The sequence below is a fragment of the Nanorana parkeri genome, unplaced genomic scaffold (assembly GCF_000935625.1).
Source record: "Nanorana parkeri isolate BGI_ZX_2015 unplaced genomic scaffold, ASM93562v1 scaffold1429, whole genome shotgun sequence".
Classification (NCBI taxonomy): domain Eukaryota; kingdom Metazoa; phylum Chordata; class Amphibia; order Anura; family Dicroglossidae; genus Nanorana; species Nanorana parkeri.
The window spans coordinates 331,338-347,811 of NW_017307697.1; the positions used below are offsets into that span (position 1 = coordinate 331,338).

General features: G+C 41.4%; 1 protein-coding gene across 1 annotated transcript in view; it reads left to right on the forward strand.

The window, feature by feature from the left end:
• The window catches only part of LDB3 (LIM domain binding 3), a 146,221-nt gene that overhangs the window by 114,857 nt on the left and 14,890 nt on the right, over positions 1-16,474 (forward strand). The window contains exon 9 of the mRNA XM_018569943.1: positions 9,364-9,509. Within this exon, the coding sequence (XP_018425445.1) occupies positions 9,364-9,509 (146 nt within the window). The remainder of the gene's footprint in view (positions 1-9,363; positions 9,510-16,474) is intronic.

The following is a 16,474-nucleotide window of genomic DNA, read 5'->3' on the forward strand; positions in this document are numbered from 1 at the left end:
ATTTGGTACATTTCTAGTGAGCTATGCAGGTGCATAGGCCATTATTACACATGCACTGGCCATTGATCAAATTCACTCTAGCATGTGACCATGTGTCCATCTTTGCCAGATCCATCTGACCATCATGGATTTTCGCCACTTTTGAGGGTTTCCTCTCACTTACTGTTGTGGCTATCGGACAAGTAAAAGGCCATCCCCGCCAAAAGGACACAGATGGGAAAAAATGGTTACTGGTGTTATAATCATCCATAACTTAAAAAAAGTATTAGAATCCACACTGGTATCAATTCTCCACCCCATTATGTGCATGCTGGGGCCATCTTTGTGCCACAACTAGTGATGAGCCGAACACCCCTGTGCAGGGGCGGAACTACCGCTGGTGCAGCTGCACAGGGGCCTGAGCCTGGGGGGGCCCAGCACACCCAGGCACCAGACCAGTGGCAAGGTAGGGAAAGAGATGTGGGGGTCCGTCCGGCTGCCGACTGGCCGGCCGCACAGCAGAGCAAGGCAGAGGTCCTGGCAGTGGTGTAGCAAGGGGGGTGGGCGCCGGGGCAAACTGACCAATCGGCCTGAGGCTGTGGGGGGGTGGGCAGTGAGGTCCGAGCACCCCCCCGTGCAATATGGGGCAGTGCAGGGTCCCAGTGTTAGAAGACCGGGGCCCGCACTGCAGACTAAGTAAGGGGGCGGGTTCTGCTCTCCCAGCCACGTCCCTAGTAACAGGCGGCGGGAGAGAAGTGTGTCACATGCTCCGCCCCCTGCAGTGCACACAGAGTCTAAGCCTCTGTTCTATCAAAGTTTGATGTTAGAATGTTAGAATGTGTGACCGGTCGCGTGGTCACAGTTTTTCGGCGGTGGAATGTGTGACCGCCAATGGGTCAAGCATTCCAACGCTTTCTCAGCTGTTCCAGGGCAGATCGACAGAGGCCTGATCTGCCCTGGAACAGCTCATCGGTCCTGAAATGTCACTTCTATCTGACTTTGTGACTGCGATCTCACATTCCACCGTACTCACAAAGTCAGATAGAAGTGACATTTCAGGAACGATGGGCAGATCAGGTCTTCTGAACATATGATTTGCGATGCCGATCTGCCCTGGAACAGATGAGAAAGCGTTGGTGCAAATGTTTAGCGGGAGACTCCCGGAGCATCCGGGAGAGTTGGGATGTCTGCCATCAGGGGGGTATGGCCGGTACCCATGTGAGGGGTCTGGGCAGCCTGAGAGGCCCCTTACATGGGTATCAGCTCTACCAGGGGTGGCATGGCAGAGGTGACAGGGGAGGGGGTGGAGGAGGCCGGGCCCCAGCAGCAGGAGGTAAGAAGAGTTGGGAGGAGGTACAGGGAAACGGACCCTGATGACCAGCCCACCTGGGGCCTTGCAGAGCCCACCCACTATAGAGAGTCTCAGGTGGGCTATGCAGGATCTATGGTGTGCTCTACAGGGTCTCAAGTAAGTCCAGAGTCCAGCACGTTACTGCAACATTAGAGACCGTTGGGGGGGTTTCGGGGGCCAGTGTGATCTGCTCCCGCACCCACCCCCCTTCCCCCCCATCTTGGGAGGGGGGCCCAAGATAAAATCTTGAACCAGGGCCCTTTGGTTATTAGGTCCGCCACTGCCCCCGTGTCCGGTTCGAATTCGAACTTTTGAACATGGAAAAAGTTTGAATTCGAACTCAATGTAAATCTATGGGGGTACAACTTTGGGTACAATGAACCCACTTTTGAAGGCTTATTTGCAAGTTAATAGCCATAAAAAGTGTATGGGGATCCGGGTACTGCCCTGGGAGACATGAATCAATGGAAAAAAACACTTTAAAAAAATTAAAATTTTAAAGGAGCAGTGATTTTAACATCACTTAACCACTTGCCATCCGGGGCATTTTCCTACTATTTGCGCACACATGATAAAAAAAATGTAGAATAAAAAAATGTTAGGTGCAATTTTTTACGTCGCACGTTTTTTGCGCAAATGTTTATCAAACCCGTATTTTTAGGAAAACATAAACTAAATTAAAATGCAGTGCACAGAAACATAATATAATACCCACTTTTTTGATAAAATATGAAAGACGGGATCACGTCAGGTAAATAGATACCAAACATGTCAAGCCTTAAAATTGGGTTCACCCGTGAAGCCGCAAAAAATGTAAATACCCAAAATTTCCCATAGGGAACATTTTAAACGCTTTTACCGCTCAACAGTTTAGTGCTAACAGTCATTGACAGTGCTAGAATTATTGCTCTCACTCCGACGTTCGCGGCAACATGTAACATGTGTAGCGCAATTATTGTTTTTGCACGTAGGCGCACCGACGCGTGTTTGCATGTGTATGTGCGTGCACGTGGGGGACGGGGTCATACATTTTTTTTTCCCATTTTATCATTTTTCTTTTATGTTACTTCAATTTTTAAAACTTTTTAACACTTAATTTTTTTTTCCCACTAACCCTATTGCTATTACATAGGAAGCTAACAAGTGCCCTATCTAATAGCAGATAGGGTGTGACAGGTCCTCTTTATGGAGACATCAGGGGTCTAATGTCACCTAGGGACCCCAAAGAAGCTATGAAACAATAAAAATGAAAAAAATAAATAAATATCGTGCCTGGAGGGTCCCCTTAAACTGCCTGTAAAGCGGCATATCTGGGGACAAGGGCCTCTTTCTCCACAAGCCCCGGGGTCAACAAGATGCGCCCCCCCTGTGAATGAAAGACAACGTTTTTGACATGTCCTTTATTAACCCCACCCCCCAAATGGATCCATCTACGTAATCCAGGGTCAATCACGACAACAACGACTCAATTAAATAAAAAATACACTCGAATACGACTCGAACATCGAGCCCATCTCTAGTCACAACAGCCCTAGTGGCATCACAACATGTCCCACTGACATAAAATGTTATGTTACCCTAGTCACTTCCTGACACCTTGACCACCTGCACTAGCAATATCAAAATTGCATGCAGGAAAATTTAGTTCCCCAACAGACAATAGCGTTCAAAGATTAGAAGATAATGGGTAGCTGTGGTCAAGTGAAGATTTTAAAAGGTATTTGGGCCCTTCAAAAACAAAAGAGTGGGAAAGTGTGCACTGTGGTTTTAGGAAGCAGCCTGTATATTGTTTTTATGAATCTTAGAGATGGATTTTAACTAGTCTTATCATTTGTAGAGCCAAAAGAATCTCCAATTCCTTAGCCGCCATCAGGACTCCCCTGGTGCTGGTCTAATAGGTGTGTCTCCACCTTGGAATGTAGTAGTATACGAACAGACCGCACTATCCTTCAGACTTTTTTGAAATTCACAGCAAATCCAGTATAACAGTGTAACAGCAAATACTAATAATAATGTTTACGCATGTATAGAATATCCAATATAAAACATACTCAAACCTCAATAAAGTTTAAGACAGTGGTTTTCAACCTTTCCAGGGCCGGAACCCCTTGGTAACATTTGCCAAGTTGTGGTGACCCCCCCCAATGGTAAAATGTAAGGATGCACAACACTAGTATCTGTGCAGGCTCTCAGGAGGCTGTGCGGGCTCTCGGGAGGCTGTGCAGGCTCTCAGGTGGCTGGTGTGGGCTCTCTGGTGGCCAGTGCAGGCTCTCTAGTGGCCAGTGCGGGCTCTCTGGTGGCCAGTGCGGCCAGTGCAGGCTCTCTGGTGGTCAGTGCGGCTCTCTGGGGGTTAGTGTGGGCTCTCTGGTGGTCAGTGCAGCACGCTGGTGGCCAGTGCAGGCTCTCTGGTGGTCAGTGCGGGCTCCTTGGTGGTCAGTGTGGGCTCCCTGGAGCCATCCACATACCCACCTGTGCCTGTGGGGGTATGGAGGGTGTTGGTAGATAGTCTGGGCTGCAGTCTGGGGGCTCTGGGAATAGCTCCATAGTTAGGTTGCTGCCCATTGTTGTACCCCCCCTTGTACAGCTGGAGGATACTACTATCTAACATTTAATTTTTACAACAGTTATGCATCCTGATTTGTTCCTTTTTTTCCTATGCAACTTTTTTCAACGGGTAGATACCCATATAAGTCTGCCATGCTGCCGCCAGCCTTGGAAGCCCTTTACATTACACCTATATTTACTACTTCACCTCTGCTCAAGAAGAGAAACGTAACAACCAAAAGAACTGGTGTCTCATATCTACCAAGAAAAGTAACTCCGAGGTACAGCTACAGCAGCAGGCTAGATATTAACAAGTTTCTACCTTCAGTGCTGAGAGGTCAGCAACTCTCCATCCAGTCAGACAACGAGGATAAAACATGAAAGTAGGTGGGATCAGTACTTGGCCCTACTTGCTCCGTTGTCAGACAAGGCTTAAAGGGAAATCATCATTTACTATTAATTACATTTAGCATTTTCACATCTAGTTGGTGGTTATGGTTCCCATTAAAACATCATTAAGGATACTATAATTTTTTTTAATATCCAATGAAGAATAGTGACATCTCACCATGACAAGCAGCCAATTTTGTAGAGGGTAAGAAACTTAATACCTTACCCCCACAATTTCTGAGAATATGCTTCACAAAAGTTAGTTTTGGACCTGTAATATATGATTACAGTTCTCAAGCACCTTGTCATGGTGCTGCACCTCTCTCTCCAGCCATGAGTGCTGGCACTGCTCCAGGCTCCATCTCCCTCCATTGTAGATTCAATCAAGGTAACTCCATAGACTGCTTCCCACAGAATCTAAATAGAATCTAAATTTTTTTATTGCATTAACAGTTTCTGGAGACAGTTCACACCTCATCTCTGGAACATTTTGCTACCTACTGGCGCTTAGTCACTTTACGACTGGATTCTATCACTAAGCACCAGTAGGGGTCGAATTGCGTCAGTCACAGTAAAAGAGAACTATGGGGTAAGTGTTTTTCTGCCTAGTTCTCTTTGGGTCACGAGAGGACTTATACTAACCTCCTCCCGTGACTCAAAGCTCAGTATATGGCAGGCTATCGCCCGCCATATACTGAGAGCGCCGCAGCTGGGGCAGATCCAGACAAAACTGTCGAGATCCACCCAGCGGCGTAAATTACAGCTGGATCTGCCTATCTAGATAGGCAGAGCCAGCTGTGCCCACCCCCTCCCCTATTCATTCCTCCACTGAGTGCTGTAAAATCTCTTCTGAACCGAAGCAATGAAACTTCAGTTGCAAGTTAATTGTGTTAATTTCTTGATGAGGAAATGCTAAGTGTGTCAATTTTTTATAATGTGATTATTTCCCTTTAAGGAGGAATATATTTTCACACCTTGCAAGCACTCGAGGGTTTTTTTTTGTGTGGAACATTGGTTTTCACAAAGCGTGTGCTCTTAGCGGTGTTTTTAGATGTGACTTTGACTAAGTTTGCTTTTACTTTGCTAAGTAATTCTGGCTAACAATACGCTTTTTTGGTGTTGCCCTCATTGTCAAATATATGTCCTTTCACCTTGTTATGGAAATGCATTTTTAAAATGTAATATTATGGTCAATTGATTGTTGGACATTAAATAATATGCTTTCTTCTATACTGCAGGAAATAAATGTCTATTTTTAAGTGGATGCTCAGACTGGAACATTGTGTTTCACTAGTTACAGTTTGTCATCTTTGTAACCACTGTTTCATTTAAAGTGTATTTCCACTTTTGCAGTCAAATTTGAGAAACTCCCCCTGTATGTTTGTTATGTGTTCCTATTCAAACAGCATAGCGAAAAATAACTTAACCTTTTTTGTTACAGTAGGCAAGATGGCTGACTCCAGGTTTTCTCAGCCCCTTCACAGAGATCTGTCCTAATGGAAAGACATAGGACTGAAATTTGAGGATTGTGTTTATCTGATAAGCTTCATTAATATACCACTCGCAGCCCCTCCTAATGTTTCAAAGAGAAAAAAGCAAGAAGACATTTGAACCCTTCAAATCCTAAACCAAAGTAAAAGTAATTTAAACTGCAATATGCATTTTTTATGCAAAAAGTGTAAATACACTTTAAAGAATATATATCACAGCTGTCCTTAGCTTGACAGCACAGTCAGAAGAAACTTTTGGAATCTTAAAGTGTACAGAAATTGGTGTGTTCTTTCCAAACATGCAGATATAGATATATTTGAGCTTTTGAAAATCAAGGTACTACGTAAATGTATTAATTTCTTAAAGTAGACTTATACCAAAATAAACCCCCCACCTCATCTCACTGTGCTGCCTCCTTACAAAATAAATGCTATTTAAATTAAATGAGAACTATGGGGTCAGGGCTTTTCCCCATAGTTCTCCTAAGGGTAACGGGACGACACAAACTAGCATCCTCACGTCAACCTAAGCTCAGTATACCGCAAGCAACAGCTCGCGGTATACTGAGACGCCGCAGCCGGGATGGATCCCTTACATTACTGTCGAGATCCACCCCGCTGCAGGATTGACAGCTGGCTCTGCCTATATAGAGGCAGAGCCAGCTGTGCCCACCCCCTCCCCCATCCGTTCCGCCAGTCAGCGCATCGGACAGGGGAGGGGGGATCCCTGCAGGGAGCCGTGAGTGACAGTCACGGCTCTCTGCAGGGATAGATCAAGAAGTGAGCGAGCGACGCTATGTGTTCACTCACTTCCCGATCTATAGAGCCGACCTGTGACAGTTTCATTGTCTCAGGTTGGCTAGAACTATGAGGCTGAGTGATTTTCACTCACCCCATAGTTCTCCTAAAAAGGCCCTAAAATTCTTACTTATCCTTGCAAAAAATGCTGCTCTGATTTCCCATGTTGGGCAGTCACATGAGGTAATGAGTACTGTACTGAGAAGTACCGAGGCTTGGCTAATTTTGTCTGAATGTGAGTCACCCATGCCTCTTCAGCTGTGATTACATGACAAATGCTTCGGTGATGTTAATTGCCATTGTGAAAGTCCAGAGCATCTAATTCTGCAAAACAGTAATAATTTTGGTATAGGTCTGTTTAGGATGTTAATTACATAGAACAGTAAATACATGAAGTTCCTCATCTGCATCACAGTCTGTGCATATTTTCATAGTATAAGTGTAAAGGATCAAATGCCTTGGATATCTCTAATGCTTTAAACATTGCATTAATATCATCATTTTTCCACAGCTTATTTTTCACTTTGTAGACACGGATATGCTTTCGGAGTATTTTCACATCTCTTTAAGAGTATCTACAATAGTAGGAATCTGTCCAGGAAAATTATGTCTATGTGTTCAAAGTTTAAGTTTGTACTGGCCATTCTTTGTTTCCCAGGATGCATGCATAGTGAATGTGTACCTTTACAATTTGCGGTCATCCTCTTTGTATTACTACTTCAAGAATCACAGACCCAGTACAAGAATTCAGGTCAGGTGTCTCAGCACTTCTCTGGCTGCATACATTTTACAGATCCGTGGCTCACTAATTAGTTAAGCAAGAACAAGAATAACAGCCGCAGGGAAGGCAACTTCGAAAATATGGCAGCAGTGGCAATCTATCCTAGGAAGTTCATTTAAAAAAAAGGCAAAATGGAAAGAAGAAATTGCTATAAAGCATATTTTTATCACTATGCATGAGGGGAAGAATATGTAAGCCAAAAATAATACATGCTCTATCACATGGCCAGAGAAAGTGTGATCTTTTTTTAGTTCAAGTCCTTCATTCTGTTCCATTTACCCTCCATCTAAGAATTACAAGGAGACAAAAAGGAAATATTAAACTTACAACAGGCCATTCCTTTGAAACACTGACCAACTAGTCTTCTACATTGCTACAAGAGGAATGATTTACTGTGTCTATGATTTGTATTATAGAAAATATTCATATGTTTTGGGAGCCATATGGAAAAAAAGCAATAAGAATGCACCCTAGCTTTACATTATACCTATATTAAAACACTAAGACTTCTGTATTTAACAGATTTTCAAAAGGTAATAATGGAGTAAAATACCCAGTTTAAAAATGTTCACCATGAAGGTTCTGCTTAAACCGTAGCTTATTTTTAATAGTTCAGAATCCACTGAGTTTTTTTGTACTAACAATGCTGGTTTATTTACATATGTGAAAATATTTGGCACCAATATAAGCTTCTAAAACCACATTCAGTGTATGTTTTTTAATCCTTCACGTGCTTCAAAAGGGGTCAATAAGACCAGTAGAAAGGTCATGGTTTGGATCTGTTTTATTGGTTTTGCATGGTGGTTATATCGAAAAAGATCTCACCAGCCACACTATGGGTAACAATCACTAGTATGGATGTGTTACACAGTATAACAGACATGACCTCTTATTATTCTTTTAGCTATCATCAGCAAGCAACCTTCTCTTCCAGCTACCAGTCGAAAATAAGGTATAGCCACTATCTGTGTAGTGTTAACCGCTATAATATAAAGTGTAACCAACTTACTAAACCTGGTATACTGCTTTTAGTTAGATCTTAACTCACAGCTTACCATGTTCTAAAAACGGTAAAAGCAGGGTGATAGGATTGTGGTAAAGCCATTGTCCCTTTTCCTGTTTGGTGTGCTTTATGTTTTAACATGGTGTTAGCAGAACTACAAAGAGGACATACAGATGAACAGACGTGTGGGAAAATGACAAACTTGTCTCAAGCAGTACCACTGAAAAAGCAGCAGATAAGGTTTTCAGATCCCTTCTTGGTCCCAAATAACATCTTCCAATTTCCCAAGAGCCCTGTTGTGTCAGCTATATGCCTCCTCTACTTACTGGTCCTTGGGTGCTTTTCCTGTTTCTGCCACTATGGGTTTACTAGTAAGCTCCCTTGAGTGAAAACAATAGAGATAGAAGAACAACTCCTCTTTACAAATCTTCAGTTCTTCCATTGAGGTAGCAGTTAGGGTAAAGAAGGGACTCACATAAATTGATCTTGGGCAGTGTAAAGACGTGTTTTTAGAGATTACAATGACCATTAAGATTATTTAATAAAACAAAGGAGCAAATTGCTAAGTACAAACCAAAGTACCCATATAAACCAGTCAGAGTCCACTTTGTATTGTCCGCCTTCAATAAAGTAAATTTTGATTGGTTTCTACAGTTTAGTGTACTTTGCTTCTTGCATTGTTTATTGCATAAGCCCACATATTTGTGTTGGATGCGATGTCATGGCTATGTGTACTTCATACTTGCCAACATCATGGATTGGGTGAAATGGAGACCAATGCTGCTTATACATGGAATCTGGTAAGATGATGCAATGAGATATCCTTTATTCTGGACCTGAGAATGTTGGCAAGCTTCTGGGTGATAGAAGACAATCAATGAATGTACATGCATGGATCTCATCAGATCTCAACATATGTATGTCTTGTGTGCATGCATATTTCATTCCTCTCAAAGGTCTTATGTGTCCTTGCGTATTTGCTTCATTTCAGCTGTATCTTACACTTTACATTTTTTTTTGAATATAGTGCATCAAGCCAGAGCTTTTCTCCAGCAACTCCTGCCAAAGGTCCTGCGCCTTATGGAGGGTACAATGAGCCCTCTCCTCCTGCTCCAAAACCACGGGTAGTGACAACTGCAAGCATCAAACCATCAGTTTATCAACCAGCTCCAGGTAAGAAAAAAACAAACAAACCTAAAAGTTAATCTATTTGGTAAAAAATACTTTTATTACTGTTACAAGTAGAAGAAACAGGTTTTACTATTGAAAAGAGCCACTAAAAAAGACTTCTTTTAATTTTGCACATACACAGTCAACCAAACAATATCTGCCACTAGAATAACCAAAAGACAAATTTAAATAAGTTTAAACAAACATGAATAAAATATATTCAAGCATGCCATTAAATTTAGAAAACGTGTAACATTTGGCTCTTCTTTTTTTGGTTCTTTCACAATCATTTGAGATTTCCTAAGTTTAGATGTGTAAAATGGCTATAAACTCTAAAAGCCCTATAATTTTATCTCAGCAACCCTAAAGCAAACAATCAGTGGAGCTCCACTTGCTATGTAACGATAAATCCCAGCATGATTTGCCATCCAAATAGGAAGTTGGCATGAAATTCTCTAACGTAGAGTAATAAACAGGTAGATCTCAGCTGCTGTAAGGCCATTCATAGATATTGAACTTTGTTCAAAAATTTTAACTTGAACCTCTGCAGTGCCGAGGGGCCACTCCAAGGTGAATTTTTACAGATTTGCTTGCACGGTTCCGTTTCAGCATCACCAGTGTGGATCCTTTGAGGCCTGGTTCACACTACGTGTATTGTCGCAGCTGAATGAGCACGACAAAATGCTTCACAAAAAAAAATCCATTCATTCCAATGGCCCCTGTTCACACCTGAGCATTTTGTCGCAATAAGCAAAACGCCTGTCGCTGGAAAAAGTGCACAAGCTTCTTTTTGGCAGATTACAGCTCATTTTGTCCCCATAGAGTCAAAAGGAAATGCTTGGAAATGAGGGTTGCAATTGTTTTTGCATGTTTTTACGCACGTTTGCGCTCGTTTTGCACATTTACATCAATGTGTCACAATCTGTGCAACTTAATGCAGAAACAAATGTGTGTTTCTACGTGCAAAAAGGCTTTTGCCTGGGTGTGAAATCAGGCTTTACTGATAAATACAGTAATGCTCTAGTGTTGTATACAGAATGAGAATATGTTATGCGCAAGCTTTAACGTAGGAGTTTAGTGCATACAGATGTAATTTACCTCTGCAGAGCTCCATAGGTAAAACATAATGAAGCAGCTGTGCTGCAGATGGAATTTTTTCCATTTAGGAGGTCAAAGTGAGTTGACATTTGCTGGTCACCAAATTTCATCAAAGGGAATTGCAGCATTCATTTAATCGGCTAAAGAGGTTTACATTGGGCAACATTTCTCAGTGGATTTTTTATCTTTTTAATCAGCAGGATGATTAGTATGACAACTACTACACATTAATTAAATGAAGTGTAATCTAGCTCACTTGTGGCAGAAAAACTAATAGCTGCAGTTGACAGAAACAGCCACAAGAGGGCATTCCAATCATTCTATCCCAGACAGCCTGTGTTTGTATAGGCTGCTTCTCGCACCTAGGTGTGTTTTGTCTTTGCAGGCATTTTCACATTCCATCATGGACCATGAAGTTAGTTATGTGAAACAAGGGGAAGGGCCTTTATCTAAAGCAAAAACATACACACTTCAGTGAATGCAAAATATCTCAGCTCACTTAAAGCTACACTACACGCATAACATTTAAAAACAAGTCTACACTAAGTCTAGACTAAGAAAAGAAAAAAAAAATCATATCAACAGGAATGTAGTGTTCAGCTGTATTAAACATCTAAATGTTCCCCTTTTTATACATGGGAAGATTTGAATAATATTTAGACTGTTTGTAATAACAGGAACACATGCAAAAAGTCAAAACAGTTTTATTGTGTCCAAAGAAATCACGTTACATAATGCAGCAGTCTAAACAAAACAGTCCATAAATCCGTCCCTTCTCTGATCTTCAGTAAGAAAAAGGAGAACTGAGGGCTGCTGTGGGCCAATACCTAGGGAAGCCAGGTTAGATAGGGGAGTACCAAGCCTCAACATATACAAAATTACGATACTTTTGCCCTTTTTTGTTTGCCTGGTCTATTCACCTCGGGCATTTGTGGCCAAATTCAGAAATAAGCACATGAGAGGAATCAAAAGGCTTTTCATAGTTCAGGAAATCCTCTCTTTTCTCCTTTAATGGTCTTCGCAGTTGAGGTCCCATTCACACTGATGGGTTGCGCCTTAACAGACTGCCTTAGTGCAGCATGCCTTAACGCATAGTAATTCATTGCTTTAATGCATGTGCAATAATGCAACACAGAGTCTGAATGCCCTTAAGCAGACTAGTAGTGTTCACCAAAATAATTACATGAGGTAGAGCTTGCATTAGGGCCAGTTCACACTACAAAGTCCGTGCTCCAGTGCGTTCAGCCTCTGGAATGCATTGGAACGCAAGCCAGTCGGCTCCCTGCAGGAGGGGGCGGGAGGGGATGTGGCGGTGCATTGAAGTCAATAGCACCGCAGCCATGCCCCCTGCCCGCAGTGCGATTGCCCGCACCCTCCATAAGGACGGACAGTGTCAGCATGATTTCAGAGATGATTTGAGGATCTACAGCCGGGTTTTACAAGAATAAGCTAAATTTTTGGTATTAGTAAACCTGAAGCATTTTGGAATTAGTACAATGGTTGCAGGACCATTTTCTGGAAGCCAGGCTTGTGAAGCTTTATGAGAATCCAGTTAGGAAGATACCAGGGCATTAAATAGCTTTGGTAGGTCTGGAGGGGAAATAAGGTGCTTTATTTTTGCTGCATCCCTCAGTTGGAAGAATGAACATAGTTTATGAGCAGTAAAAGCCATCCACACCAACAGTAAGGAAAATTGTAAAGATTATTTTTCGATACAGGTCACCTGCCTCCAGTTAAGTCATTGTTCATTTTCAAGCTGAAAATAATCCAGCCTTTAAGTTCCTTTAGGTGGACATTAATAGTTGATGGTCTAAAGGATAACGAAACCAAAGAACATAAATATTAATATATTGAACCATACCAACCCTTAGATGTGGTGGTTGCATTAGTTTCCTTTTTCAGGCTAAGAACATTTTCAGCAAGTATAAGAAATAAATGTTGCTCTTATCAGAAATGCAGTGTCCTGGTCACCTTCTGTGAGATGAACAAAAAGATGACAACATTATTTTTCGACCCGCATGCTAAATGAAAGCAGTCTATAAAAGCATGGCCAGCAGGGGCCATCGGTTCATCAAGAACTAGCTTAAGTTTGCTAGTTTCTCTAACAAGGAGATGGTTTATTGGTGTTATGCTATGGAGTTGTTGTACAAAGCCTCCCTGCATTGAACTGTGTTTGTTTGCTACCTTGTCAAATACAAGTGCAGGACAAACCCTATATTAGACATACATACACAATTTGTATCTATATTATTGTTATTTTCTTCTTGTGCTATATTATATTATACTCAGAAGATGGTGCTAGGATTAGCTCATACAGAATTATGTAATGTATCCAGGGTTTGTATTTACCAGCATTGCGTGATTCCTGTTTTATGCACATGACTGCTTATTGATATATTATTCCGTGCTCAGCCACAACTGCTAAGCAAGCATCCACCACAACATTGCACCACACTGACTAAATGAGGGCTTTATCAAATAATTTATCTAGTTGTTATTTTGCCACTATAAGCTGAGTTTATACTTTACATGATTTTGTGTCAATGAAGTGATAAAATTAGAACTCCTTACCATCTTGTCTTGAATTGTATTGTAATAGTAATGTCTTCCTTATGTTGTAAAGTGCTGCACAAACTGTTGGCGCTATATAAATCCTGTATAATAATAATAATAACTCAAGTTAAAATCAAGATGGTAGATGAACAGTCATCACTATAGTGTTGCTCCTAAAAGACAAAGGGCTCAAATACAGATTAAAAATGTTTAATGTCTTCCTAACATACGATTTGCCCATTTAAATCAACTTTAGAACTCTAAAACCGATTAATTGGAAATAAGGCATATCCTTATAAGAGAATACAAATATTTTGTATAGCTGATTCTTTAGATTGCAGTAAGTGTGTATAGCTACATAAGGTGTTAATCCACCCAAAACGGATGTAGCAGTCATAGGAATAAGTTGACTGGCAGGCAGTAAGTCAGGAAACCAAGAAACCAGACGTAAACTAATAAAGTGTAAGTTAAAAAAATAAAGGAGTTTAGTGAAAGTGACAATAAACAAAAATGCAAAACAATAGGTAAATCCAAGATGTAGTCAGAGCTGAGCCAGAGGTCAGAAGCCAAAGCGCATAGTCAGCCGAGCCAGGTCCGGGAACACAGATAGCACAATGAATGAGCACAAAAGCCAGGGTCTGGAACCAGGAGGTCAGTAGAAAGAGCAAGGATCATACACAGAGCACAGAAACAAGCAGAGAGCACTTGGTAAATCGGAACAAAAACAAGCATGGCAACCAAGTGAAAACACTGAAGATGATATAGTGAACTGGAGTCACATCATCACTGTGAGACAGGTAGTTGCCCGGAGCAACAGTCAGTGTCAGAAACACCTAGGAGCTGTTTTGTCTCCATCCGACCTCTGATTTCCCCCCCTCTCCTTGCACCCTCTGCTGCCACCCCCCTTTGCCTAATTCCGTCTCCCATATGAAGACCCTGTAGGAATGCCGTTTCGAGCTCCTACTGAGTCCTATCCCTGGTGATAAACTGTAGACCACTGACTGTTGATCCTACTTGCTTCACTCATTACACACCTAAGTGGAAATGCCTGCATCTCCCGAGTCTGATTGACACCCTTAACCATACGGGCCCTACCATATCACCTACCCCCTTCCCTCATTCACATTATTTTATTTTTTTTGTTGTGTGTGTTGTTATACCTGTACTGCGAAATGTATCACATGCACACTTTACTTTCTATAAACGGACCACACTGGGTCTCTGACGTAACCCATAGTTACTTGTCAGCATTATGTACCTGGACAACACCCCTAGCTCCTGAAAGGCCTTTGGTGTGCCCTACATATGAGTGTGTGATATGTGTACGCATATTTTTCAGCCCTTGACGGGCCATTGTTGACACCCACCGTTGTCTGTTTGTTTTATGTACAAAGAAAAATGAAAAATCTCTTATAAATAAAGAATTTACAAAAAAGAAACACCTAGGAGCAACAGTCAGTGTCAGAAACACCTAGGAGCAAAAGTCAGTGTCAGAAACACTGCACAGAAGCTGAACCTGCAGCTTTAGTGGACAAGGAAGGGTAAGACACCCTGAGTCATACACTGGCTTGGTATTATTCAGGCGCAAAAAAATGTTCTACCCTGAAATACACACAGTTGTGGTTTGTTTCTGCAATATTGAACAAAATTTGTTCAGAATCAGTTTTGGGTGGACCAAACTTTTAATATTAGCTCACAAAAAGGCAACACATATTTACAAGATTTACATATACAATATATTTGTGCAATAGCTTAAAAATAAATGGACACAGCAGACATGAGGCTGGGATTGTTGATATAGGATACTTTTATTAAACTCATTCATTAAAAGCTGAATTTTCTAGTTACTCCGATAATGTACATTGTGTGCACCTTCATTAAAGCTATAAATAGGATGATAATAGAGAATGATAGGTTGCACTTGGCTGTAAAGGAAATGTAATACTATGCAAAGCAACAACTAATGAAGTAATGCTAGCCTTATCCTATGAATGTTACTATTCATAGGCTAATTAAGGAAGGCAGCTTGTGTTTTAGGGTTTATATACACCATGCATGCAATAGAAAGCTGGAACACATCCAGTGCATGTGGCTTTATGACTTTGTACTGCCCAGCTGCCAGATTCTGTAGGTGGGGGGCTGCAAGCTTTCAAAATGAATACCCCTGCAGTGTACATACACATTTGGCATGACAACTTACTACTTGGTTAAGTTGAAAGACCCCCAACAAAGCCAACACCTGACCTAGCCTGATGTGCTGGCTAATATAGAAGATGCTCTCTGTTGCAAATAACTTGCATGTAATCACATTTAGGGATACCAGAGAAAAGAAAATGTATCAACTTCCCCTGTAGACCGTGTCTACAGTCTACAGTGTTAATTCTGCGATAGAGTAGTGTATTATGCCCGTTGGGCGTAACCTTACTGCCAACTATCCTGGACACATTTATATTGTAATCTGACAAGGCTTCAAAATCTGAAATCTAAAAACCAACATATGTTTTAAAAGAATTAAATTACAATTAGTTACATACAAAACATGATAAGGATTTGATGGATCTGTCACCTATGAATTCTAATGTGTTTTATTAGCCTATTGGACCTTGTATTATAGGAGTGTTTGGTGTCTAACTGATTAGTATCTTATTACACATAATTGTAACCATTTTATATGAAGGAAACTCCATTACTGTAGGGAACATGTAATATCAATTACGGTTGAAAATGTGAGATGTTTGAATTTTCAGCTTATAGTCCAAAAACCAGACTCACAGATGTGTATTGTTCACTAGACTGTTTACGACAAGGCCATTTCCAGCATGCCTCATTAGCCTTTTGGGAATGCTGGCTAGTGGAGGTTTATGACATCTCTGTATTCTTTCTTAGCTGGCCCGTGTTATGACAGATATGTCTTAGGTTGACTTGTGGTTTGTCAAATGTGTCACCTTACATGGCTGCCTAGCACAGACGTGAGATTTAAACCTGACCATTTTTGTTCCTGACATTAGAATTTTGGAGCAGAAAAGGGTGTTTCGGTGTTCAGTGCCACTCCCCCATTCTCTCCAGTTTGGGGTTCGTCACACTTCACACTTCACACTTAGAGTTGGCAGCGCTAAGGGTAAAATGTTAGTTCAAGTCTTTTGTTTTCTTTCATGTTATTCAGACAGAATCTTTATTATAAGACAGCTAGGTGTCTATTCTGAGCTCTAACAGAGGGCATTGCTCCTTTATTGTTTTCCTCTCAATATATTATACATTTAACAACCAATTCCAGTGAGCAGATGTCGAAACAAAGGTGCGGAGATTTTAGAAGATGA